The following is a 26,368-nucleotide window of genomic DNA, read 5'->3' as shown; positions in this document are numbered from 1 at the left end:
AATACCAAGGATAGCTCCACTAATTAACATTAGCCACATTTTAAAAAAATTACATAAAAAACAGCAGAATGAAAATACCAAAATGTCAGCAGCACTTAACACTGAGTAATGAATTTGAATCTTTTAGGTCAAAGAAAAGATACATCCAGAAGCAAGCTTCCTGACTTAATCTGTGATTATAGCCAAGGACCATGGTCGGGGAAGATAAAGCAGATGAGCATCAATCAAGATCAGTGCTGTATCGTCACTCTGTTTACAACACTCCTACAACAGTTTACACTTACTGGATCAGGGGTGATCTTGCATCTGGGACGCTGAGTGGCACATCCTGACTGGTAATGTTGCTTTCACTGAATGGATTATTTCAAATGTGTTGTGCAGTTTAGTTGTAATAGTTAATGGATTTGCAATAAATACACAAAAACACAACACAAAAGTTTTGTGTTAATACAGTGACACAACAAAAGCTTTATATTAATATTTCAAATCTGCCTTACTAGATGTAATATTAATAATATAATTAATATGCTTGGTGATTATGGATCTTTTGGTACCATAATTAAAAGCACAGGTTATGACAGTCGGAAAACTGTATGTACTCTAAGCTTCAAAATACTAATTTGTAGGAAAAAAAAAAAAAAAAGTATTCTCTTCATAGGATTATTTTGAGAATTCAGTAAGATACGCACACAAAATGTCTGGCATATAGTGAGTGCTGTTAGGTGCCGACTCATAGTGACCCCACAGACAACAGAAAAGAACACTGCCCAGTCCTGTGTTGCCATGCTTGAGCCCGCTGTTGCAGACAGTGTGTCAATCCATCTTGTTGAGGATCTTCCTCTTTTTCACTGACCTTCTACACTTTACCAAGCATGATGTCCTTCTCCAGGGACTGATCCCTCCTGATAACGCGTACAAAGTATGTGAGACGAAGTCTTGCCATCCTTGCTTCTGACAAGCACTGTGGTTGCACTTCTCCTTAGACAGATTTGTTCATTCTGTGGTATAGTGAATATTCTTCGCCAACAACATAATTCAAAGGCATCAATTCTTCTTCAGTCTTCCTTATTCATTGTCCAGCTTTCACATGCATATGAGGCAACTGAAAACACCATGGCTTGGGTCATGTGCACTTTAGTTCTCAAAGTGACATCTTTGCTTTTCAACACTTTTAAAAGATCTTTTGCAGCCAATTTGCCCAGTGTAATGCATTTTTTTGATTTCCTGACTGTTGCTTCCATGGGTGTTAATTGTGGATCCAAATAAAATGAAATCCTTGACAACTTCAATCTTTTCTCTCTTTACCATGATGTTGCTCACTGGTCCAGTTGTGATGATTTTTGTTTTATGTTGAGGTGTAATCCATTCTGAAGGCTGTGGTCATTGACCTTCATCAGTAATGCTTCAAGTCCTCTTCACTTTCAGCAAGTAAAGCTGTGTCATCTGCGTAACACAGGTTGTTAATAAGTTGTCCTCCAATTCTGATGCTCCATTCTTCATACAGTCCAGCTTCTCTGACTATTTTTTATTCAGTAATAACCACTGAGTATTACAGCGAGTACTCAATAATTATTATATTGAATAGAAAATTTTTACACAGAAATAGTTGGATTTTCCAACTGTTCCTCTGTAAAAGTTTTCTTTGAATTTTCCACCCTTAGTTTTGTGAATATTTCTCTTAGAGCTAAACGTAAAGAGTAAAGCTGTGGGCAAACTTTGTACTAAAAAATTAAATTACACATTAACAGTCAATGCACTGACAGCACTTTACGGATAACAGCCTTACAATAAAATAGTATTACAACAGAATCCAAAAGTAGCAAGACTAATAGTAGGCCTGATTCTTCTTGTAAATTTTTCTTCCCTACAGTAAAACACACAGGAACTTTTTTTAAAGAGTTATGTATCTATCTGCAAGAAACCAAGTTATCTTCAATAAGACTACAAACAAGAAATAATTAATAACAAATACAATCTACATTTTTATATTGATAGTCCACTGACATTCATCCCTTTTGCTAGGAGACCATTAAAGAATGCTTATAGACAGAAAATCGCAAAACTTACCTGGCCCTATCATTTCATCCATTCCCAAATCTTCTACTTCCTAGCACAGTTATACAAGTAAAAAAATGACAGATAATTCTCATTGTTTACAACAAATATGGGAGTGAAAACTGGTGTATTTGGCAATACCTATTAAAACATAAAATGTTTAAACATACTTGGACCCAGTAATGCCACTTCTAAGAATTAACCCTATAAGAAACATTCCCACAAACATATGTATAGCATATACAAAAGAATGTTCACCGATAAATAGTAAAATTATAAACTATTCTTTAACAGGAGAAACAATTTTATAGTCATCCAATGGAATTACCATACAGTCATTAATATGTGGTCCATCTACCATTCCCAAACAACTCTACAGACAGAGATTGGCCTGCACTGTAAGGTAGACAATGATGCTGGTGAGGAGTGAACTTCGTGGCTCAAGTAGACACATGAGACTATCTGGCAAACTCCTGTCTGGTGCTGAGATGAGAAGGAAGAGTGGGCAAGGTGCTGGTTGAATGGACACAGGGAATACAGAGTAGAGAGAAGGAATGTGCTGTCTCATTAAAGGGAGAGCAGCTGGGAGCGCTCAGTGGTGGGTGTATGACTTTTTGTATGAGAGAATGACTTGATTTGTAAACTTTCACCTAAAGCACAATAAATTAATTAAAAAAAAAAAAAAATGTGGTCCATCCAAATATACTTCCCTTGACAAGATTCCCAGCATGTACTGTTAAGGTTAAAAAATTAAAAAGGCTAAGTTGCATAAAAATATAGTGTGACTCTATTTAGAACACAAAAATTTTAAGTAGCTATGAACGTAACAAAAAGACTTATGTACCAATACTCAAACTGCCTTTCATGATATACACATTTCTGTATATATCATTTTAAATATATCATTTATATATATTTTTAATATATCATCTTTGCCCGTAAGGAGCTCAGTCAGAGCAGTGGTTCTGAACCCTGGTCGATTTTACCCACCTCCCCCACCCCATGGGGCAACATCTAGTGGGTAGCTGCTAATTAACGTCCTACAAGGCACAGTACAGCCCAATAAATTATGTAGCCCAAAATGTCAATAGTGCAAAGATTGAGAAAACATGGTTTAGAGGAATAGGGACCTACTTAAACCAATAATACAGTACTTATGCTATTGTTACACTGTTCAACCTGCTGTCGAGTTGGCCACAACTCACAAGCCTATGCGCCACAAAATGATGCTGAGTCCTGCGCCATCCCCATGACTGGCTGTAGATTTGACTGTTGTTATCCCTAGGGTTTTCACTGGCTAATTTTTAGAAACAGATTGCCAGGCCTTTCTTCCTAGTCCTTCTTAGTCTGGATGCTAAGCTGAAACCTATTCAGTACCACAGCAACACACAAACCACTACCGACAGATCGGTGGTGGCTACACATCAGGTGCAATGGCCTGGAACAGAACCCAGGTCTCCCACATTAAAGGCAGGAACTCTACCACTGAATGACCAAATGTCCCAGTCCTTATGCTATGATACATATATTAAGAATTTTCTATTAAGGTTAATGAGTGATGAAGAGTCAGCTCCCAATTCTTAAAGATGCACTGCAGAAACCTGCAGTATTTTACTTTTAAAATATCTTCCTAAAAAAAAATTTTAATTGTACTTTAGATGAAGATTTACAGAACCAGCTTCTCATTAAACATTTTTTCCTATTATCCATCTTTTTTTTTTTAAAATTGTACTTCAGATGAAGGTTTACAGAACAAACAAGCTTCTCACTGAACAGTTAGTACACGTACTGAGTTAGTACACGTACTGTTCTATGATATTGGTTACCAACACTATGATATGTCAACACTCTCCCTACTCAACCTTGGGTTACCAATTCACCAGCTTTCCTGTCCCCCCCTGCCTTCTAGTCCTTGTCCCCGGGCTGGTGTGCCCTTTCAGTCTTGTTTTGTTTTATGCGCCTAATCTTTGGCTGAAGGGTGAACCCTCAGGAGTGACTTCATTACTGGAATATTTGCCTAAAATTAAAAAAAAAAAATCTTTTTTTTTTTTATGTGAATCAAGACGGTTAATCAAGTTAAAAATGAAAAACAAACAAAAAAACAACTTTTTCCCAGATTTACTTGCCTGGAAGGCATCAATGCTTTAAAATAAGCTCATTAATTTTCCTGAAACAAAAGGATTTATCAAAAATCAAAAGGACCCGCTGAATGCTGAGGTGTAATTCTTTGGGTGAGACACAAACATGTATTATTCAAATACTCTATGATCTTAATGCCAAGGTCCCAAAAGAATTTCTCCCCTCTGTATGTTAATATATTAGTTGTACTTTTCATTACCTTCTCTAGCCTACATTCAAAAACAAGGAGAGCAAGAGCTAAAGTAAAAGTTTTGTTTTTAATTAACAACGTAAAATAGATAATTTAACTGGCCAAACTGCTGTACTTCTTTTATGTTTACAGCTTCATTTTTATCTAGTTATATCACAGGCTTTTTTTTTCTTAACGGAAAATTTCAGAAATGTAGAGAAACAGCGTAATTACCCAGCTTTAACAACAACTGATCAAGACATGGCCAAGCTTGTTTCATCTATACTTCTACCAACACCTCACACTTCCACACTCAGAACTGATTGTTTCTGGAACAAATTCCAGACATATCACTTCATTTGGAAATATGTTGCAGGCATTTTTGCAGCTCCTTAAATTATTTTTTTAGTGAAACAGAATAAAACACACACATTAAAATTCCACTTGATTAGTTTTATACTCAAAATTGCAGTGGCCACTCACAATGAAAATATTTAACTACATAATATAAACTACATCTAAGCCCAAGAACCTTTCATAATTCTACTAACAGACACCAAAAAATTATAATTATGCCTCTGTATGCCATTTTCAGTCATCTCTTTTTAAAAATAAGATGTTAAGTCCGAAGCTATCTTCAAGTGCTTAATTTCCCAAATAAACCCTACTCATAAATGTGTTCAAAAACCTTTACAAAGGTTTAAAAAAAAAAGCACTTAGTGAGAGATAACCCAAATTCTTCTCTCCCAAACGCTATTACTTCTAATCTTCCAAATTTAAGCCAAAAGTACTGTAGTTTGGAACGAATGGTAAAGGTTTATAGTGAAATTCAGTTTGGCGAGAAAACAATCTCATATCTCTTTCCAGAAGATACCCACTTCTTTTCAAAACCCATTCCACTACATCTATAAGGCTTTCTCTCCTTGATTTTAAATGGAAAAGGCTGGCATGCACTCCTCATTCTTTTAACCAGTATCAAGATTTGGTAGATCCTTAGGAGGGTACGTGAGGGTCCACCGACATAACCTAGGGAGTTCCCTTTCTCAAATTACAAATGCCCTCCTCCATTCCATTTAAAATCAATGTAAATAATGGCAATGCTTATTATGAGAATGCTTGGAGGGATGTCACACAAAATATAAAAAACAAAGAAAGTCTTTATGAAACTGTTTGACTCAGTATGTAGGTTCTTTACTGGCTTTCATTTAACCAACCTGTTAAGATTAACAGAAACTTCCTGGGTCCTCGCAAAATTTAACTGCTTTACATCTTAAGCCCGTGGCATACTGAATGCCGCCCATTAACAGACTACTCTACAGTAAAAAAAAAAAAAACCCAAACCCAGTGCCGTCGAGTCGATTCCGACTCATAGCGACCCTACAGGGCAGACCAGAACTGCCCCATAGAGCTTCCAAGGAGCGCCTGGTCGATTCGAACTGCCGTCCCTTTGGTTAACAGGCGTGGCACTTAACCACTACGCCACCAGTGTTTCCTGACATTCTACAGTACACCTGCCTATTTCTACTTCTACCAGTCGATGTGTGCCTACTAATAGTCAGCCACATTTGCTCCTAAGCCTATTTAGACCAGTTGTTATTATAATTAACCACTGATTCAATATTACATAAGCTGATAAAAAAGAAGTTGTTCTTTCACTGAAAACAAGCTGAATGTTCTTAAAAAAAGACTCAAATATTGCTGTTGAATAAGGTGTAGACTAAGCAAGTATTAAAAATTAGAAGGAAATAATAAAAACCTAGAACTCTACACTTTTATTGCTTTACTGTTTTTTTTCCCATGTAAAAGAAAGTGATACTGAATATCATGCCGCATTTATTAGGAAAGGCAGACAGACAATAAAGAACACCATATAACCTGTAGTCAAAGACTCTGATCCTAAATTAATAAAATGGTTAAGGTACCTACCACTTGTTGATGCCCTACTTAAACTTATTTTGATTTAGACCTTTTCTCATTGGATAAGTGGGCTTTTACTGTAATTGTCGACCACCTGTCTGTTAGTTTGCTGTGCTGTGGTGGCTTGTGTGTTGCTGTAATGCTAGAAGCAATACCACTGTAATTTAAAATACCAGCAGGGTCACCTGTGGTGGACAGGTTTCAGTGGAGCCTCCACACTAAGGCAGACTGAGAAGAAAGGCCTGGCAATCTACTTCTAAAAATTAGCCAGTGAAAACCCTATGGATCACAACAGAGTACTATCTGACACAATGCTGGAAGATGAGCCCCCTAGGTTGGTAGGTATTCCAAATACACAGTGGCCACAAAAATGGACTCAAGCACACAAACAATTGTGAAAAAGGACCAGGCCACATTTTATTCTGTTGTACATAAGTCGCCATGAATCAAAGCAGACTTGATGACAGCTAACAAGGCTGTAAATGCAACATTATTTCAAAAGCAATTAATGGGCAAAAAATTTACCCTCCATCACAATTCAACATGGAATGGATAACAAAAATTCCTATGGAAATAGTCTATCGTATCTAAAACCAGCCCTGTTGCAAGACAGTAAGCAAAACCGTTACAATGTAACTTACCTACGGTGGCTCTAATCAGAGGAGAAGCATCACCAATATTATTTAGACATTCACTTTTAATAAAGTCTGTGACACCATTCGGGAAATTCTGAAAATGAGCTTTCACGTTATTCTTCAAGATGAGACCACTCAATGATCTTGTGGGTTCATCTGTAACAAAGTAACAGTATTGAGTTTTAAAGAAGTTTTCATTTCAAAACTTACCAAGAACAGTAATTAAAAAAAAATTTATATTAAAACTCATTGCAGCATTCTAGTAATTTTGCTATGATCGGGAAAAAATACCACTGTGATTACTAAAAGATTAACTCCATGATTTATTTGGTGTCTCAACGTTTGCACTACTGACATTTTGAGCCAGGTGAGTCTTTGTTGGAGGCTGTCCTATACATTTTAGGATGTTCAACAACATCACTAGCCTGTACCCACTAGATGCCAGTACTATTCCTCCAGTTGTGACAACCAAAAAAAATTTCAGACAGTGCCAAATATCCTTTGGGGGGCCAAAACTGCCCCTGGTTGAGATCCACTGATTTAGTTTAATAGTTTAGTTTATATAGGAGCGCTGGCGGCGCAGTGGTTAAGAGCTCGGCTGCTAACCAAAAGGTAGGGAGTTCGAATCCACCAACTGCTCCTTAGAAACCCTACGGGGCAATTCTACTCTGTCTTATAGGGTCATTATGAGGTTGAATTGACTCAAAGGCAATGGGTTTGGTTTTTTAGTTCATCAATGACCACTGAACGCAAGCTTTACTGGAACCTGATAAGAACATCCAATTACAGATCAGAAACTCTTACTTACTAAAATATTCTATTAAAAAATTAAGTGGACAAGGAATATATCGGGGATTACCTTCATGCAAGAAACTATATTAGCAGTAATTAACATCTTCTAAATGCTTACTATGTACTAAATAACGCCAAGTGCTTTCCAAGAAGTATTGCATTTGATTCTCATCTCACGAAACAGGTATTATTATCCCCATTACAAAAGTGAAGAAACTGAGGCCTTTGCTGAAATCACAAAAATATTATTACATGGGGAAGCAAAATGTCATCTTCGGGAGTCTGGCTCCAGAGACTATACTTTGAACCACTCTACAGTATCCTCCTTCTCAAAGGGCTACAAGCCGTGAGTAGCTGCTGTCTTGAGCAGACAATGCTATTATATAGCACTACTGTTTTATATACCTTATTAAGAAATAAAATAACTGAGCTTGTTCTAGTTAGTACTATATTCCACAAGTCTGATTAGCACCAAAATATTCAAGGATGAAGTACATGCAAAGGCAAAAAGATAGCAGTTTCGCTGGATATAAACCTTATTCAGGCTACCACAGCAACACAGCCTAAGAAATTTTATGTCACTATCTGAAAGCTTCTTTCTAATTTCATTTATAACCCCTTCCAGCGAGTAACTTAAAATGAAACAAAAAACACTTGTTTTTCACTTTCAATTCTCTTTTAAAATTTAAAACTGGCACGAAATAAATAGCCAGATATTTAACTTCCTTGAGCAATATGTTTTTGTCTTATTAAATTTGCTCTTAATAACTCATAGCCATGTAATTATATTTAAATGGTCTGCATGTATTTACAAGGAACATACTATATTGTTTTTACAGTAAAGGTTATAAGATGAAGAGTTTTAGTAATCCACAATAAGTAAAACTACTTAAAATTAAAAATACATATCCTCTGTCCAAAATCCATTTTTTAAATACACTAATCACTTCCTTTTTTTAAAAAAATAAAACTTCACTGGGCCTCTAACTGCTCATCTGTAAACTGAGGGAACTGGATCAGGTGATCGGAGTCTCTGCTGGACCCAAAATTTTACTCCTCCATTCAGTGTATAAAAATTCACAGGAGAAATGGGTGAAAAGATCATCAAACAAGCATTTTTATCTTAAGATGTTACCTATGTTTCTTCTCTGATATGGATGGCCAAAATGCTAAGTTTTTTTTTTTTTTAATCGAAAACTAGAGACAGTGAACGTGGGTGCCGATTTTCCTGGGGAAAAAATAAATGGGTAAGTGCTAGACAAATTATCAAGTCATATACATGTAAAGCTCTTACTATGTTTTTTGAGAAACTGTGCCTACATGAACAGAAAAAAAAAAAAATTTAGGGGTTAAGAAAGCTCAAAATCCTTTCCAATAACATTTTATGGTTTTGTAATTAATAGGTCTCTGTGTGGGCAGTTACACCCAATATCTTTTGCTGTTACTTGAATTACAAGTTTATTTTAGCACTTTTGAAGTATCTTTATATTCCAAGAATGCCTGATAAGAGTATAATATTGTAACACTCTTAAAATTTGGAATTTAGGGTGCAACAGGACAGAGACCAGATGGCTTAGTGAAATTACATTTAAATTTTCAAATAAAACAATTAATTCACTAAGTATTTCTGTGTTTTAGAAAACAAACAGCCCTGATTACTGATTAGAAATCACTGTGTAGGAGGAAAAATCTCTATATTAAATAATGTTATCAAATACATTTATCAAGCTAGGCATATTAACTGCTGAAAAGCTATGGAAAGGGAATTTCCAGTTTCCTGAAACCTAGATTTAAAGTTTTAAATTTTCTACATCACAAATTTAAACCCCTTGAATTTACTACAAAGTTATTTGAAAACAATTCAAAATGAATCACTATACTGTGTACAGATTACCAAAACCTAAATAAATACAAGATTTATCAGTGAGATTTTACTACAGATTAAGACCATTAACCCGATAGATTTTGGAGCTGAAACCTTATAGATGGTCTGGTAGTCTAACACGGGCATTTTATAGCTGAAAGAAGCAAGAGAAGTTAAAAGACTTAGCGTCAAAGTAGAGTCTAAAACTCATTTCCCAACTCTAAGTGCAATGTTTTTACTAACTGCACTAGCGCTTCTGAAACAATGATCACTGAATAAGGGATAGCACTTTCATTTAGAGGCCAGTCAGTCACGTAACAAATATTTGAGTGCCTTCTACAGTGTCTGACAATATTCCAAGAAAGGAATGCTCAACACTCAAATAATGCTAGGGAGAACATCCCTCTCACTACATCGTAAGCTCCATGAGGGCAGAGATTCTTAGATAGTTGTAAGTTTTTAAAAAGTTACCCGTTAGTGAAGAGAATGATCCCATTTCTGCTTCAGAAAAATTTAAGATAGTATATAAACATACAAGAGTATGGAGGCATACAGTTCAAGAGAATAACAATAATCATCTCTGGGTGACAGGATTAGAAGTGATTTTTCTTTTTGCTTTTATGTGCTTTCAATTTTTTTAGTACTGTGAAAAAAACTTATAAAAAGATACTAAAACCAAGTATATATTAAACTGTGCATCATGATCTGTGTATTAAATCAATGTGTGACATTTATGCAGGACTGAAGCAAAATACCACAGTAGACTTTGCAACACACTTCTCATTTGCAAAGAAAGAGGGAATTTATTATATAAACACCCAATTAACAATCAGATGCTTATTAAACATCTAAATGCCTAGGGTAGTTGTAACTCTTAAGTTTCTGCCCATCCCACAACAATAAAGCATGTGGTTACCACAAAATGAAAATCCTTTGAAATAAATTAATTCCCAGTATATTTCAGTAGGTACCAAAAAAGCCCTTTATATATTTATCGATATAAATCTACTTACCTTCAGATTTTAATTTTGTAAGAACAAAAATCAGGTAGTTGTTAAAATCTGGGTATTGATTGAGTTGTTCCAGTTTCTAGAACAAACAGTAGTTAAGGAAACTTCTCAGTGTATTCTAGGGAAGAAAGCAAGCACTCTTTCACTAAAATCAATTTTTATACTAAAATCAAGAATCCCTTTGTGGTATTTTTAGCCTTGAATTCTTCACTAAGAATAAGCTTATTAAATCTGACTATTAACACACTATCCCAGAAAACAGTACCAAAACCCAAATCAAACCCCTAGCCAGTTAAGTGGATTCCAACTCACAGTGACCCTATAGGTCGGAGTAGAGCTGTCCCAGAGGGTTTCCAAGGCGGCTGTAAATCTTTACGGAAGCAGACTACCATAGCTTTCTTCTGCTGAGCGGCTGGTGGGTCTGAACTGCTGACCTTCTGGTTAGCAGGTGAGCACTTTAAACACTGCACCACCAGGGCTCCTAAGAACACACTAGTGTTCCTTAAACTTCTCAGGTGCTTTGTAATTGAAACATTAAAATTATACTAAGATATCAATTATAGTCAATACAACAGAAGTTCCAGCTTCTGCATGTTCAACACAGCAAAATTTTCAAACCAGAATTATGATTTATTTGAACTTTAAAATGTTTTGACCAGAAAGGTATTCAAGTATAAATAATGACAAAAATGAAAAGCATTCCAAAGAAAAAACAAGTCTTTTAGAGTTAAAGATCATTTATAGAAATTAACAAAACAGATTTTTTAAATAAAAAAACCAAAACAAAACAATGAACTTTCATTAGACTCATTTGTTCCTTAGAGATCAAAAAATAAAGATAAAAGGCCATTATGTAAAAGTCCACCTACCAAATCTTACCATAAAGAGCCAGCATTATGAGATTATTACAACAGTTCTACAACTGTTTTTCCCCAAGATCTAACACGTCCAGTGACACACACTTGTAGGTATTTCATTGCTGTTAGCAGGCAACAGTGACATAATGCTCTACTACATCTTTCTTCATGTCTTGATTCTCAAACTCCTAATATGCCTGTCAACTGTGTTTTTTAACACGGAAAAGATTCAAATGTTTTTACTCAACTGACCTAAATTTCTGATTAAATCCATGCTAAACACTTTAGATATACACGTTAGCTATTTATCCCATATTTGAATACTCTCAATGTTTACAGAGCTCAGAATGTAATTAACAAGTAAAATACATTCTCCAGTAAAATTCCAAGGTGTAACTACTTTCTATGACCAGAAAAACACAGACAAGTGATTTCTTGTTTCAGTGAATGGCTAAGATTAACAGCATGCTGACATGTTACTAAATATTTTCATAAATACATCCTGACAAGGCTTACTTTTTTACAACCTGAGGTATGTATTCATAATATTATAACGGTCTTTCAAAAGTGCTCAAGCCTACATAAAAACAATACTTAAATACATTCTGTCCTAAGACGACACACACACACACACAAAAACAAAGTCATCATTAGGCACTTCAAAGATAGAACGCACTGCACATTTTTAATAAGGTTTCCCTCTATCAGGCACACAAAATAAACTGTAAATGTGACATAGCCCAAGCACCCTAAAAAAAACAGTAACAAAAAATAAAACCAAACTCGTTGCCACCGAGTAGATTCCGACTCATAGTGACCGTACAAGGCAGAGTAGAACTGTCCCATAGGGTTTCCAAGGAGCAGCTGATGGATTCGAACTGCCGACCTTTTGGTTAGCAGCTGAGCTATCTTAGCCACTGCACCACCAGAGTACTGGATACAAAAACGGTACTTAACACATATATATCAAAGAAATTATGATATATAGCGCTAAAAAAGAAATTACAATGTGGTTCTGGGCTTGGTGAATTTTAGAAACAAACAGTTGTCACGTAATACTTTTAATACATTAAATATCAACTTCTACATTAAGAACTCAGACTGCTAACCAGAAGATCGGCAGTTTGAATCCACCAGCCACTCCCTAGAAACCCTACGGGTCAGTTCTACACTGACCCACAGGGCTGCTATAAGTCAGATGTCAAAAGGTTTTGTATCACTCCTAAAGCTGCTGGCACAAAAACACAAATTAGGACTGAATCGTAGAAGAATTTCATATACAAGCTCCAACACACCCCAGAACTGTTATTCTTCCCTCAGTATTAGCAGTACTAAAAAAAAATGACTTAAAAAAAAAAAAACACAAAATAAACAAGCAGACCTTAATCATTAACCCCTCAATTTTTAAATAAGCAGCATATTAGCCAAAAAGCTAAGTACTTACTCATCTACTGTCGTTTTCAAGTTACGTGATGCATTACGTCTTAGAAAGTTATTTATCTGAGCTTCTATGTAATTGTATGTAACTTCACCTTTATGGCGTTTTACCTTTAACAAACCTAAAAACACTAATAAATGCTTACTTAATAAATTCCATATTAATAAAAACCAGGAGATTTTTCTGCAAAAGTAGCAAAGTTCCCCCCCCCCCCGCCAAGAATTAACTTCTGTGAGCATAAAATAAAGGCAAAAAGGTATTTACGATGAGTGAATTTGTTTCCTTTTCTGGATCCAATCAACAGGGCTCTCCATTTGTCCAGTTTAGGGTACTGCAGAAAGCGCACCTAACAGAGGCTTTTGCTTCTTAACTTTTTGTCTGTAAAATATAGCAATACGGCCGCTACACCAGCAAACTCATTAAGACTTATATAGTTTAGCAGTCAGTCTTGAGCCAAAGCTTTAAAAAGAAAAGCTCACTGGGAGCCAGGGAGCTCACAACAGGTGTTGTTAAGACGAGCAGTCCCAGGGTGAGGCCTGAACAGAGACCCCTTTCTGCCACCTCTAGGTCTCTAGTCCTTTTAGGACAAGGGACTGGGGGGGGAAAAAAAAAACCAAAAAAACAAAAAACCCAGGCCAGAAGCGGCGGCAGTTCAAACCCCGCGCCAGCTCCACCCCATTTCTGGCTGACCGGCCGGCGAGCAGCGCCGCGCACACCGCGCCCTCCACCCGGCCTCTCGCTCGGCCCACAGTCGCCACCCCCCGAGGCGCATTGTGTGGGCCCGGGGCGCCCGGAGCCCGCGCCAGCACCCGGGTCGCCCCCGACAGCTCCGCTCTCCACACCCTCGAAAGGTCAGGGGCGGGCGGGGACGTGGCGGCCAGGCCCGCGCACATGTTGCGATCGCCGGCGGCGGGCCGGAAGCCGGAGGCCTCGGCCGCGCGAGCCCCACGCCGCGGCGCCCCCGGCTCGGGCACGAGGGCCGCGTGCGCCAGGAGTCTGGCAGCGGCGGCGGGCGGCCGGGCCTCTCCCCGCGGACGGGAGGGAGGAGGAGCCGGGAGCGGGAGGGGGGGAAGGGCGGCGGGGCCACCCGGCCGCCGAGAGCGGGCCCGCCGCGCGGGGCGAGCTGTGCGGGCGGCGGCGAGGCCTCGGAAAGGATACTTGTTGCACGGTTCTCTGGATGGTGGTGTCTGGGGACTGGGACTCCTTCAGCAGCTGCAGGATTTGCTGAAGCCCTTGCTCGTCAGGTTTCCACTCATACTCCATCTTGGTTTGCTGCAAATAAAGCCAGACACAGGAAGAGACGGAGCAAATGTTACTCCCCGTGCACAGGCCCGAGGGCTTCCCGCGCCCAACAACCCCCTTCGCCCCGCTAGAACGACCCCTGCCCTCCCCAGACGCCTCGGACCTGCCTGGGGTGCCCCGAAGGAAGCCTCGGACGGTAAAACCCTGCGGAACTGCTCCCAGCAGCTCGGCCGCCAACGTCTGCTGCTGCTGCCGCGGCCGCCGAGCTCAAGGAGCCGACCAGACTGAGTCACCGCGAATTTGCAATCTGGCCCCAAGATCCGCTCACGGGAGCCCCCTGGGTCCTAGTGCAACGCAGTTTCCTCCAGCCCAGCCCAGCCCAACCCAACCCAACCCAACTCTAGTTCTGTCCAGAAGACTTACACCGACTTAAGGGCTAATCAAAAGTCCCCAAGTCCTTATCAAAACCACTGCGAAACACCTGAAGAGATCTGGTTTTGGTTATTCATTATTTTAAGTAAACAAACTGAAATGAGAATGACTGAAATAGGAGGAAAAGGCTGACATTCCTCTAACAGCTCAACAGTAATTAGTGAGAAACAATAAAAATGTTTTTATTTCAATTTGATATATAAAGCACTAAATATTAATATTTAGTCCAAAATATCAATGATGCATTGCAATCACAACCCACACCTCACAAAATGTTAAAGGCAACACTGGCAGAATGGACTGAAAAAAATACATTCCTTTATAAACTTCACTTAAGTGAAATAAATTCCATCACGAAATAACTGTATTCCCCAACTATTCTTTGGGCTGAAGACAAGAAAAATAATGTAACTTTACAAATGGATACTGCTTAATTCTATTAACATGTTTTCACATACATTTTCTCACTTATTCTCACTGCAACCGGGTGAGTTATTATTTGTCCTCATATGGCAACTAAGGCACAAAAATATCTGAGCAAATTACCAATTAATTAGTAAAGATCAGGACGAGAATATAGATTTGAGCTACTACCAGTTGCATTTGCTACAGTCAATTGAAACTATTATATCAATGACAGTTACTTTTAAGCTACATGCTTCAACAAAAACAACACAACTTAAGCATCAAGCATAAAGAATTCATAAAAATCAAACTGAGTTTGATAAAGAAGACTTTTTAATATGGCTCTATTACTACATGATAGTTTGACAGCAGAAATTAGTGTAAGTCCCTCCCTAAAACCAAAAAAAAAAAAAAAAAACCGACCTGATTGGCCCTCTCTAGTTAGCATTGTTTTTCTTTATGCCCATTCTGCTCCCTTCCTTCTTTTTTCTACTTAATATCCTCCAACCTGGCTTTGTTCACCACCTTCTATTGACTTTCTAAACAACCCAACACAGCAAAGGTCTTACTTAAAACAAACAAAAACATCATTTGTACCTAACACCTATTAATAATACTGTACTGTTTTGATTCCAGTCTTCAGTCTGTGTGTTTGAATATTCTATTCTATAATAATGGGATTGTCTTGTGTATTGCCCAAGTTCGTATATCATTAAATATTCGTGAAAATATTAAAAAAAATAGTAGTCCACTGGATTGCTGTGCCACATTTTATTTTTATAACCTTTTTATTGATATATACAACAAAAGTGTTCAAATTATAAGCATCCAGCTAGATAGATTTTTACAAAGTGAACACACCTGTGTAACCAATACCCAGCTCAAGATTACCAGAACCCAGAGGTCTCTCCTGTGCCCACTGCTAGTCATCACCCCTCCCAAAGGTAATCCCTATTTTAATTTCTAACACTATCTCTCTCCTCCTTCCTTTTTTCTTGAAAGACTTTTTTTAAGTTACAAAACCATATTATTATAACAAATCAAACAACATGGTTGTACAAGGAAAGTTAACTCAATCCTCCCTCCAATCTTACATCCCTAAGAGAATCAGTTTCATCAGTTTTGATGAGTCCTCTACCGTTCTCTACTCCCATAGTTTTTCCTAAAAAAAAAAAAAATATATATATATAGTACACTACATACTATATTACATTCTCTATAACTTTTTTTTTTAACAAGTAATATAGCATAGCCATCATTTAATGGATGCACATTGGTCTTTAGAATTGGACAGAGCATTATTTGTTCAACCATTCCCCGATGGGTTTCCAGGCTGCTTCTACTTTTTGCCACTATGAACAACAAAGCAAAAAATATTCTTGTACCAATGTCCCTACAAGGTAGCAGAAACCCAGTGTGGTTACTAGGCCAAAAAGTATGTGTATTTAAAAAATTTTAAGTTATTATCAACTTACTTCCTAAAAGCAGTTATGCAATTCATACCTGTAAACCCATTGCCATGGAGTCGATTCCAACTCGTAGGACTTACAGGACTGAGCAGAACTGCCATGTAAGGTTTCCAAGGCTGTAATCTTGACAGAAGCAGACTCCCCGCCTTTTCTCCCACAGAGCTGCTTGATGGGTTTGAATCGCCGACCTTTAGGTTAGCAACTGAACGCTTAACCATTGTGCCACCAGAGCTGTCTCATGTTATTTAAAGAACTATCTATACAGAAGATGACACCAGAGTAAGAAGTAGCCTTTTAGAAGACTAATATTTATTCAAGAGTCCCAAATTGTTAAGAACTTAAATTTATAAGACAACTTTGATTTTGCTATTTGCTAGATGAGAATGATGTGAGGTAAAGAAGTCAGACTGGTTGAAAAAAGTATATCTAGCTTGTTTCCTGCTCAAACCCAAACCCACTGCCACTGAGTTGATGCCAACTCATACCGACCTTACAGGACAGGGTAGAACTGCCCCATAGAGTTCAAGAGGCTGAAAAATATAATTTAAAAAACAGCAGCTCTGGACTCAGCAGACCTAAGTTTGAATCCTAGTTCTTCCACTTAGTAGCTGTGAAAACCTGGTCAAGTTCATTACCTCTCTGAGCTTTAGTTTCCCAACTATAAAATGGGAATATATTGTTGTTAGTTGCTGTTGGTTGATGGCTCAGACTCATGGTGACACTCCCCAGTCCTATTCTGTCTTCATAATCATTGGTATGTCTGAGTCCATTGTTGGCAGATGGTATGTCAGTCCATTTCACTGAGGGTTTCCCTCGTTTTCACTGACTACCAAACATTATGTCCTTTTCAAGTGCTTGGTCTTTCCCGATGATGTGCCCAAAGCATGTGAGCCAAAGTCTTGCCATCCTCACCTCTAAGGAGCATTTTGGTTGTATTCTAAGACTGATTTGTTCATTCTTCTGGCAGTATACAGTATATTCAACATTCTTCACAATGCCACAATATGAATGCATCACTTCTTCTGTCTTCCTTTTTCATTGTCCCGGAGAATATACAAACTGTAATAGAATTATAGGTACCTGGCACACAGTATGATTTGAAAAATGGTAGTTTTAATTGTTATATTACTTGCAAGACAAAATGTAAATTATTTTCATGGAAAAAGGCTCTTCTTGACCTGGTCCATCACCTCCAAGGACAGCTATATCTCCTGCAATTCAACGTCCAACTTTATGCTCCAGCAATACTACCTGTGCCTCTTATACTTCCAAGCCTTTGAATGGGAGATTTCCTGTCTGGAATGCCCTCTTTTAATGACCATCTGGCAAACCTTATCTCAGTCTTCACAGCTATACTCATTTTCTCAATTTCCAAATATTTACTGAGAGTCTTTTTTGGTACTATATTGATGCTGGATACTATTTCTTTTCTGCAACATTATTTCCGGACCTCCCCACAAGGCTAAGTGTTTTTCTCATTACGGATCTATAGTTTATACCTATTTGCATTCTAGAACCTGTCATATTGTGTTATAATTATTTGAAGGTTTGTCTTATATCATATGTTTCTTGAGAGCAGGGACCATGTCTTTTTGCCCTCTTTGCCTAGCAGAGTCTGACTGAACAAGTATTTGTTGAATAAATACTATTACTGCAATTAATTCAGTTGAATAAACATTAAGTTGAGTAACTACCATGTACTTAGCAGGCACTGGAGATTCAAAGTTAAGTAAAATACAGTTCTTGCCCTCAGAAGTTGTCATTTAGTGAGAGATAGCTGTGCTGTATCACAGCTGTACATGAATGAAGTACAATAGGAAGAGAGAGGAAAGCAAATATATTCTGCCAGAGAAAGGAGAAGAGCTTCCCTCACCCTGATCTGGTTCATAGCTTTTTTCCTTTTAATTTCAATTAAATTCAAACGAATATTTACTGAGTTGTCAGGTATTTCCACCTATATGTTGAATCACTATGAGTGTGATAAATGTTGCCATTAATGACATAATCTTCCAAAGTGGTGAACAACTCTTGGTAGGATTCCAAATATAAAACAAAGTACAATCTTCCCTCAATAACACCGTAGTTTTATTCCTGGAATATTCAACATATGTGAAAACACTGCGGAAAGTTCCATGTTTATATGTAAAATTGCATTAGGTTCTAGGCTCTGAAAACTCTAAACAGATTTTTTCACCTATGTGACTGTCAAGAGGGGCATTCAAAAATCATGCAGGGCTTGGGACAATTCTTTATGGTGAACATCTAGCACCCCTGAGCCCACCCCCTAAATACCAATAAAATAAATAGTTGCCATAGAGTCAGCTCAGACCCATGGAGACCCTGTGTGTGTCAGAATAGCACTGTGCACCATAGGTGTTTTCAATGGCTGATTTTTCAGAAGTAGATCATCAGCTCTTCCTCATGCAAAGCCTCAGGGTAAACTTGAACCTCCAACCTTCTTGTTAGCAGCTGAGCACAATAACCATTTTTACCACTAGGGACTCCTCCCAATGACTGGGACACCTCCAGAGAGCAGTACTGCCTCGGTGAATACCTATGGTAGGCAAGTGCAAGGGGCTGTGAGAATATCATGCTAAACCAGTTAGGAGGTCAGGAAAGGGCTTCCTTGAGGAAGTGACTTTTCAGCTGAGGTCCAATAGGAATTACTAAAAAGCAATAGTGAGAGGAAGGCAGGGGCTAGGAGGACCTCAGAGACCATGTTAGGAAGTTTGGATTTTATCCTAAGGTCAACAGAAGGCTTGTGAATGATTTTAAACTGATAAAAGACACAATAAAATAAAAATCGGGAAAAAAGATAAGTCTTCCTGGGAAATAGAGGTGGGGAAGGAGGTCATCTTCAGCATTATCGTAATTTTTACAATAAGCATAAAACCAAAACAAAATAAAAGCCTACTGCCGTCTTATGGATTCCGACTCATAGCGACCCTATAAGACAGAATAGAACTGCGCTCATAGAGTTTGCAAGGAGCGCCTGGTGGATTTGAACTGTCAACCTTTTGGTTAGCAGCTGAAGCACTTAACCACTACGCCACCAGGGTTTCCACAAAAAGCATAGTATCATCATAAAAATAAAGATAAAAAATTAGGCCACGATGTAGGAAATCACTGGAGGGGCAGGAGAAGTCACAGGAAGACCTAACTGCCCAATCTACATTTAAATTGGAGTTCTAGTCTGTTAGGGAAAGACAGTCAGGCTTCTTACCAAACAAAAACCAAACCTCTTGCCATCCAGTCCATTCCAACTCATAGGGACCCTATAAGACAGAGTCAAGCTGATCCATAGGGTTTCCAGGGAGCACATAATGGATTCAAACTGCCGACCTTTTGGTTAGCAGCCTGAGCTCTTAACCACTGCACCACCAGGGCTCCAAACAAAACTTCTTGCCACTGAGTCGATTCTGACTCACAGTGACCCCATAAGACTGCTCCGTAAGGTTTTCAAGATTGTAATCTTTACACAAGCAGACTGCCACATGTTTCACCTGCAAAACTGCTGGTGGGTTTGAATCACTGACCTTTTGGTTAGCACCCAAGTGCTTAACCACTGCACCATCAGGGCTCTCTTATGCTTCATAAAGAGCCAAAATACTACCAAAAATTAAGGTATTAAAAATTGAAGACTTGGAGGAGACAAAGTTAGCAAATGGACTGAGCAGCAGGGGGAGGGAGAGACGGTTCAGAAGCAGAGAGGAGTTGCTGGACCTGAATCCCCGGGAACCCTCAGGCACCATTCCTGGGAGCGACTGCTGCGGGCTGGTGGTAGTGTTCGGCCGCAGTTTCCTCAGGGAGAAACAGCCAGCTGCACTGCCTACTCACACCTTCAGAACGAGAGAATGGCGCTCTTGGCAAAAGCTAAGTACTTGCGTAAATTTTACCGCGCCTTGAGCCCCCAAGCCGGCTTCAGTGGCTGTCAATTTCCCTGGGCCTGAGATAGGCCCTGGTGAGCACTCTAACCCATTCTCCCGGCCTTGAAGAAGGAATAAATTCACAGTTAGGGGAAAAGATACTCTGCCAGCTCCACTAACCTGGGGAGCTCGGGACAAAAGAGCTCCCGTCCAGGCATAAACGGTCTGTGGACTTTGAATACACTTCCCCCTGTATGGATTTCTGTAGGCCTATTTCAGGAGAATAGGCCCTTATTGCCAGACTGCAACTGTTTCAGCTGCGTGGTGGACAGATGGGTGTTTGATGTTTGAGACTGCTTTACCTATTAAACAGGGTCCTCGCCTACCCACATCAGGGGCCTAAGGACTGGTAGCTCTACTCACGTCACGCAGCCACCCACGACAGGGGTCCAAGGATAACTGGTACATCTTTCTCCTTACAACCAAAAGCATTGGGTGCCCATGGTCCATCTGTAGAACCCAGCCACGTGTGTGCGTTCGAGGAAACAAGGATGCATTTTCCTCATAGACACTCAGGGGACTGTTATCAGCCCCCTGCCTCACTCAAAGTGTGACCTCCTGTTGGAACAAGGTACTGGTACCTACACGAAACACCCCTGCCCCTCTAAGACTCTAGGACAGAGCCACTTGATGATCAACCACCTGGACACCTGAGCTGAATCCACACAAGAAAATTGAATGGACTCCTAGGCTGATATACCTGATGACAGCTCTAGCCATCTGGTGAAAGGATGTTATACCTTCAAAGATGAAAATAATCAACCTGGCTCACTCAAGCAACCTATTTGGGTATATCAAAACAAAATAAAGCAAGAAGCTGGGATATAGTAAGTGAACATAAACTTATACAATAACTTATGGATGGCTTGGAGACAATAGTCAATACCAAATCACATAAAGAATCAGACCATGATTGCTTCAACAAGCTCTCAAAACAAAGAATCAAGGGATTTTCTGGATAAAGGTGCCTTGTGGAATTACCAGAGGCAGAATAAAAAAGATTAATATGCAGAACTCTTCAAGACATCAGGAATGAGATCAGGCAATATGCAGAACAAGCCAAGGAACACATAGATAAAGCAGCTGAAGAAATTAAAAAGTTTTTCAAGAACACAATGGAAAATTTAATAAGCTGCAAGAATCCATAGAAAGCAATCATAAATTCAGAAGATTAACAATAAAATTACAGAATTAGACAACTCCATAGAAAGTCAGAGGAGCAGAACTGAGCAAGTGGTAGGCAGAATTGGTGAGACTGAAGATAAAGTACTTGGCACCAATATATTTGAAAAAAAATCAGAAAAAAGAATAATAAAAAAAAAAAAATCCTAAAAATCATGTGGGACTCCATCAAGAGAAATAACCTATGAGTGAACTGGAGTACCAGAATAGGGAGGGGTAACAGAAAATACAGAGAGAATTGAAGATTTGTAGGCAGAAACTTCCCTAATATCATGAAAGATGAGAAGATATCTATCCAAGATGCTCATCGAACTCCACATAAGGTAGATCTTAAAAGAAAGCCACCAAGACATATCATAATCAAACTTGCCAAAACCAAGGATAAAGAGAGAATTTTAAGAGCAGCTAGGGATAAACAAAAAGTGACCTACAAAGGACAGTCAATAAGAATAAGCTTGGATGACTCAGCAGAAACCATGCAGGCAAGAAGGCAATGGGATGACTTATACAAAGCACTGAAGGAAAAAAATTGCCAGGCAAGAATTATATATCCAGCAAAACTGTCTCTCAAATATGAAGGTGAAATCAGGACATTTCCAGATAAACAGAAATTTAGGGAATTCATAAAAACCAAACCAAAACTACCTGAAATAGTAAAGGGACTTCTCTGGTAAGAAAATCAATCATGTCAGATATCAACCTAAGACTAGAACACTGGACAGAGCAATCAGATGTCAACCCAAATAGGGAAATCACAAAAATAAATCAAGATTAAAAAAACGCAAAACAGGGAAACAGCAATGTCATTATGTAAAACAACATTAAAACAATAAAGAGGGACTAAGAAATGTAGTCAGAGATCTTTCATATGGAGAGGAATACAAGGCAATATAAAGAAATAAAAGTTACATTTATGCTTAGAAAAATAGGGATAAATATTAAGGCAACCACAAAGGAGACTAACAATCCAGCTCATCAAAATAAAATATAAGAAAAAAAAAAAAAAGACTCAGCAGAAACAAAATCAGCAAAAACCAATAAGTGGAAAAGGCAATATATAAACTATTCAGCACAAAAAATTAAGTGGGAAAAAGACACACAAAAAAAGACAACAAAATGACAGCACTAAACTCATACCTTCCCATAATTATGCTGAATGTAAATGGACTACATCCACCAATAAAGAGACAGAGAGTGGCAGAATGGATTGAGAAAACATGATCTGTCTATATGCTGCCTACAAGAGACACACTTTAGACTTAGAGGCACGAACAAACTAAAACTTAAAGGATGGAAAAAAATACATCAAGCAAACAACAGTTAAAAAAGAGCATGAGAGACAATATTAATTTCTGATAAAATAGACTTTAAAGTTAAATCCACCACAAAGGATAAGGAAGGACATATATAATGAGTAAAGGGACAATATACTTCTTGCTATACCAGGAGGATATAACCATATTACATATTTATACACTCAATGACAGTGCTGCAAGATGCATAAAACAAACTGTAACAGCACTGCAAAGTGAGATAGACAGCTCCACAATTGTAGTAGGAGACCTCAACACACCACTTTCAGTGAAGGACAGAACATCCAGGAAGAATCTCAAAGACACAGAAGACCTAAATGCCACAATCAGCCAACTTGATCTCATAGACATATATACAACACTCCACCCAACAGGAGCCAAGTATACTTTCTTTTCCAGTGCATATCGAACATTCTCTAGAATAGACTACATAATAGGTCATAAAGCAAGCCTTAGCAGAATCCAAAACATCAAAATATTACAAAGCATCTGCTCTAACCATCAGGCCATAAAAGTAGAAATCAATAACAGAAAAAGCAGGGAAAAGAAATCAAACACTTGGGAACTGAACAATACCCTGCTCAAAAAAGACTAGGTTATAGAAGACATTAAGGATGGAATAAAGAAATTCATAGAATCCAATGAGAATGAAAACACTTCCTATCAGAACCTTTGGGACACAGAGGTCAATTTATATCCATAAATGCACACATTCAAAAAGAAGAAAGGGCCAAAATCCAAGAATCATCCCTACATCTTGAACAAATAGAAAGAAAGCGACAAAAGAAACCCTCAGGCACCAGAAGAAAGCAATTAATAAAAATTAGAGCAGAATTAAATGAAACAGAGAACAGAAAAACAATTGAAAGAGTTAACAGCCCAAAAGCTGGTTCTTTGAAAAAATTAACAAAATTGATAAAACACTGGCCAACCTGACAAAAGAAAAACAGGAGAGGAAGCAAATAACCTGAATAAGAAATGAGATGGGTGATATTACAACAGCCCCAACTGAAATTAAAAGTATCATACCAGATTACTAGGAAAATTTTACTCTAACAAATTTGAAAACCTAGGAGAAATGGACGAATTTCTAGAAACACACTACCTACCTAAACTAACACAAACAGAGCTAGAACAACTAAGTAAATCTGTAATAAAAGAAGATATTGAAAAGGTAATCGAAAAACTCCCAACAAAAAAAAACCCTGGCCTGGATGGCTTCACTGCAGAGTTCTACCAAACTTTCACAGAAGAGTTAACACCACTTTACTAAAGGTATTCCAGAGCATAGAAAAGCACGGAATACTCCCAAACTCATTCTATGAAGCCACCATATCCCTGATACCAAAACCAGGTAAAAAGGCACCACAAAAAAAGAAAATTACAGACCTATAACCCTGATGAATGTAGATGCAAAAATCCTCAATAAAATTCTAGCCAATAGAATTCAACAACATATCAAAAAACTAATTCACCATGACCAATTGGGATTCATACCAGATATGCAGGGACGGTTCAACATGAGAAAAACAATTCATGGAATCCATCACATAAATAAAACAAAAGACAAGAACCACATGATCTTACCAGTTGATGCAGAAAAGGCATTTGACAAAGTTCAACACCCATTCATGACAAAAACTCTCAGCAAAATAGGAATAGAAGGAAAATTCCTCAACATAATAAAGGGCATTTATACAAAGCCAACACCCAACATCATCCTAAATGGAGAGAGCATGAAAGCGTTCCCCTCAAGAACAGGAATCAAACAAGGATGCCCTTTATTACCACTCTTATTCAACATTGTGCTGGAGGTCCTAGCCTGAGCAATTAGGCTATATAAAGAAATAAAGAAAGAAGATGACATGATGTTATATACAGAAAACCCTAAAAAATTTTCAAGAAAACTACTGAAACTAATAGAAGAGTCAGGATACAAGATAAGCATACAAAAATAAGCTGGATTCCTCTACACCAACAAAAAGAACATCAAAGAGGAAATCACCAAATCAATACCATTTACAGTAGCCCCCAAGAAGATAAAATACTTAGGAATAAATCTTACCAGAGACATAAAACAGCTATACAAGGAAAACTACAAGAAACCACTGCAAGAAACTAAGAGACCTATATGTGTGGAAACACATACCTTGCTCATGGATAGGAAGATTTAACATTGTAAAAATGTCTATTCTACCAAAAGCCATCTATAGATACAATGCAATTCCGATCCAAATTCCAATGACATTTTTTAATGAGATGGAGAAACAAATCACCAACTACATATGGAAGTGAAAGAGGCCCCAGATAAGCAAAGCATTACTGAAAAAGAACAAAATGGGAGGCCTCACTCTACCCAATTTTAGAACCTATTATACTGCCACAGCAGTCAAAACAGCCTGGTACTGGTACAACAGTGGATGCATAGACCTATGGAATAGAATTGAGAATCCAGATATAAATCCATTCACATATGAGCAGCTGATATTTGACAAAGGCCCAAAATCAGTTAAATGGGGAAAAGGCAGTCATTTTAACAAATGGTGCTGGCATAACTGGATATCCATCTGCAAAAAAATGAAACAAGACCCATACCTCATATCATGCACAAAAACGAGCTCGAAATGGATCAAAGACCTAAATATAAAAATCCAAAATGATAAAGATCATGGAAGAAAAAACAGAGATAATGCTAGAAGCCCTAATAAATAAACAGTATACAGAACATTACTAACAATGGAGAAGAAAAACTAGATAACTGGGAGCTCCTAAAAATCAAACACTTATGCTCATCCAAAGACTTCACCAAAAGAGTAAAAAGATTACCTGCAGGCTGAGAAAAAGTTTTTAGGTATGACATTTCTGATCAGTGTCTGATCTCCAGAATCTACATGATACTGTGAAAACTCAACTACAAAAAGACGAATAACGCAATTAAAAAATGGGCAAAGGATATGAACAGGCACTTCACTAAAGAAGGCATTCAGGTAGCTAACAGATACATGAGGAGATGCTCATGATCATTAGCCATTAGAGAAAAGTAAATCAAAACTACAATAAGATTCCATCTCACTCCAACAAGGCTGGCATTAATCCAAAAAACACAAAATAATAAATGTTGGAGAGGTTGCATAGAGACTGGAACACTTATACACTGCTGGTGGGAATGTAAAATGGTAGAACCAGTTTTGAAATTGATTTGGCGCTTCCTTAAAAAACTAGAAATAGAACTACCATATGATCCAGCAATCCCACTCCTTAGAATATATCCTGGAGGAATAAGAGCCTTTACATGAGCAGATATATGCACACCCATGTTTACTGCAGCACCATTTACTATAGCAAAAAGATGGAAGCAACCAAGGTGTCCATCAATGGATGAATGGATAAATAAAGTATGGGATATTCACACAACAGAACACTATGCATTGATAAAGAACAATGATGAATCTGTGAAACATTTCATAATATGGAGGAATCTGAAAGGCATTTTGCTGAGTGAAATTAGTCAGTTGCAAAGGAC

At 38.1% G+C, this 26,368-nt stretch overlaps 1 protein-coding gene across 6 annotated transcripts in view; it reads right to left on the bottom strand.

Annotated features, from left to right (window-relative positions):
• The window catches only part of TNPO1 (transportin 1), a 115,607-nt gene that overhangs the window by 46,637 nt on the left and 42,602 nt on the right, over positions 1–26,368 (bottom strand). For 3 of the 6 annotated variants that reach the window (XM_064272972.1, XM_064272981.1, XM_064272978.1), the window contains 3 exons: positions 14,035–14,148; positions 10,585–10,660; positions 6,922–7,071 (listed from right to left, as the gene is read on the bottom strand). In XM_064272972.1, coding sequence (XP_064129042.1) covers positions 6,922–7,071; positions 10,585–10,660; positions 14,035–14,148 — 340 coding nt within the window. Of the gene's footprint in view, positions 1–6,921; positions 7,072–7,825; positions 8,830–10,584; positions 10,661–14,034; positions 14,149–14,281; positions 14,414–26,368 lie in introns of those variants that run through there. The other 3 variants (XM_064272975.1, XM_064272977.1, XM_064272984.1) reach the window with 3 other exon arrangements.

Source organism: Loxodonta africana, chromosome 2, assembly GCF_030014295.1.
Source record: "Loxodonta africana isolate mLoxAfr1 chromosome 2, mLoxAfr1.hap2, whole genome shotgun sequence".
Classification (NCBI taxonomy): domain Eukaryota; kingdom Metazoa; phylum Chordata; class Mammalia; order Proboscidea; family Elephantidae; genus Loxodonta; species Loxodonta africana.
This window is presented reverse-complemented; position numbering and strand designations above follow the sequence as displayed.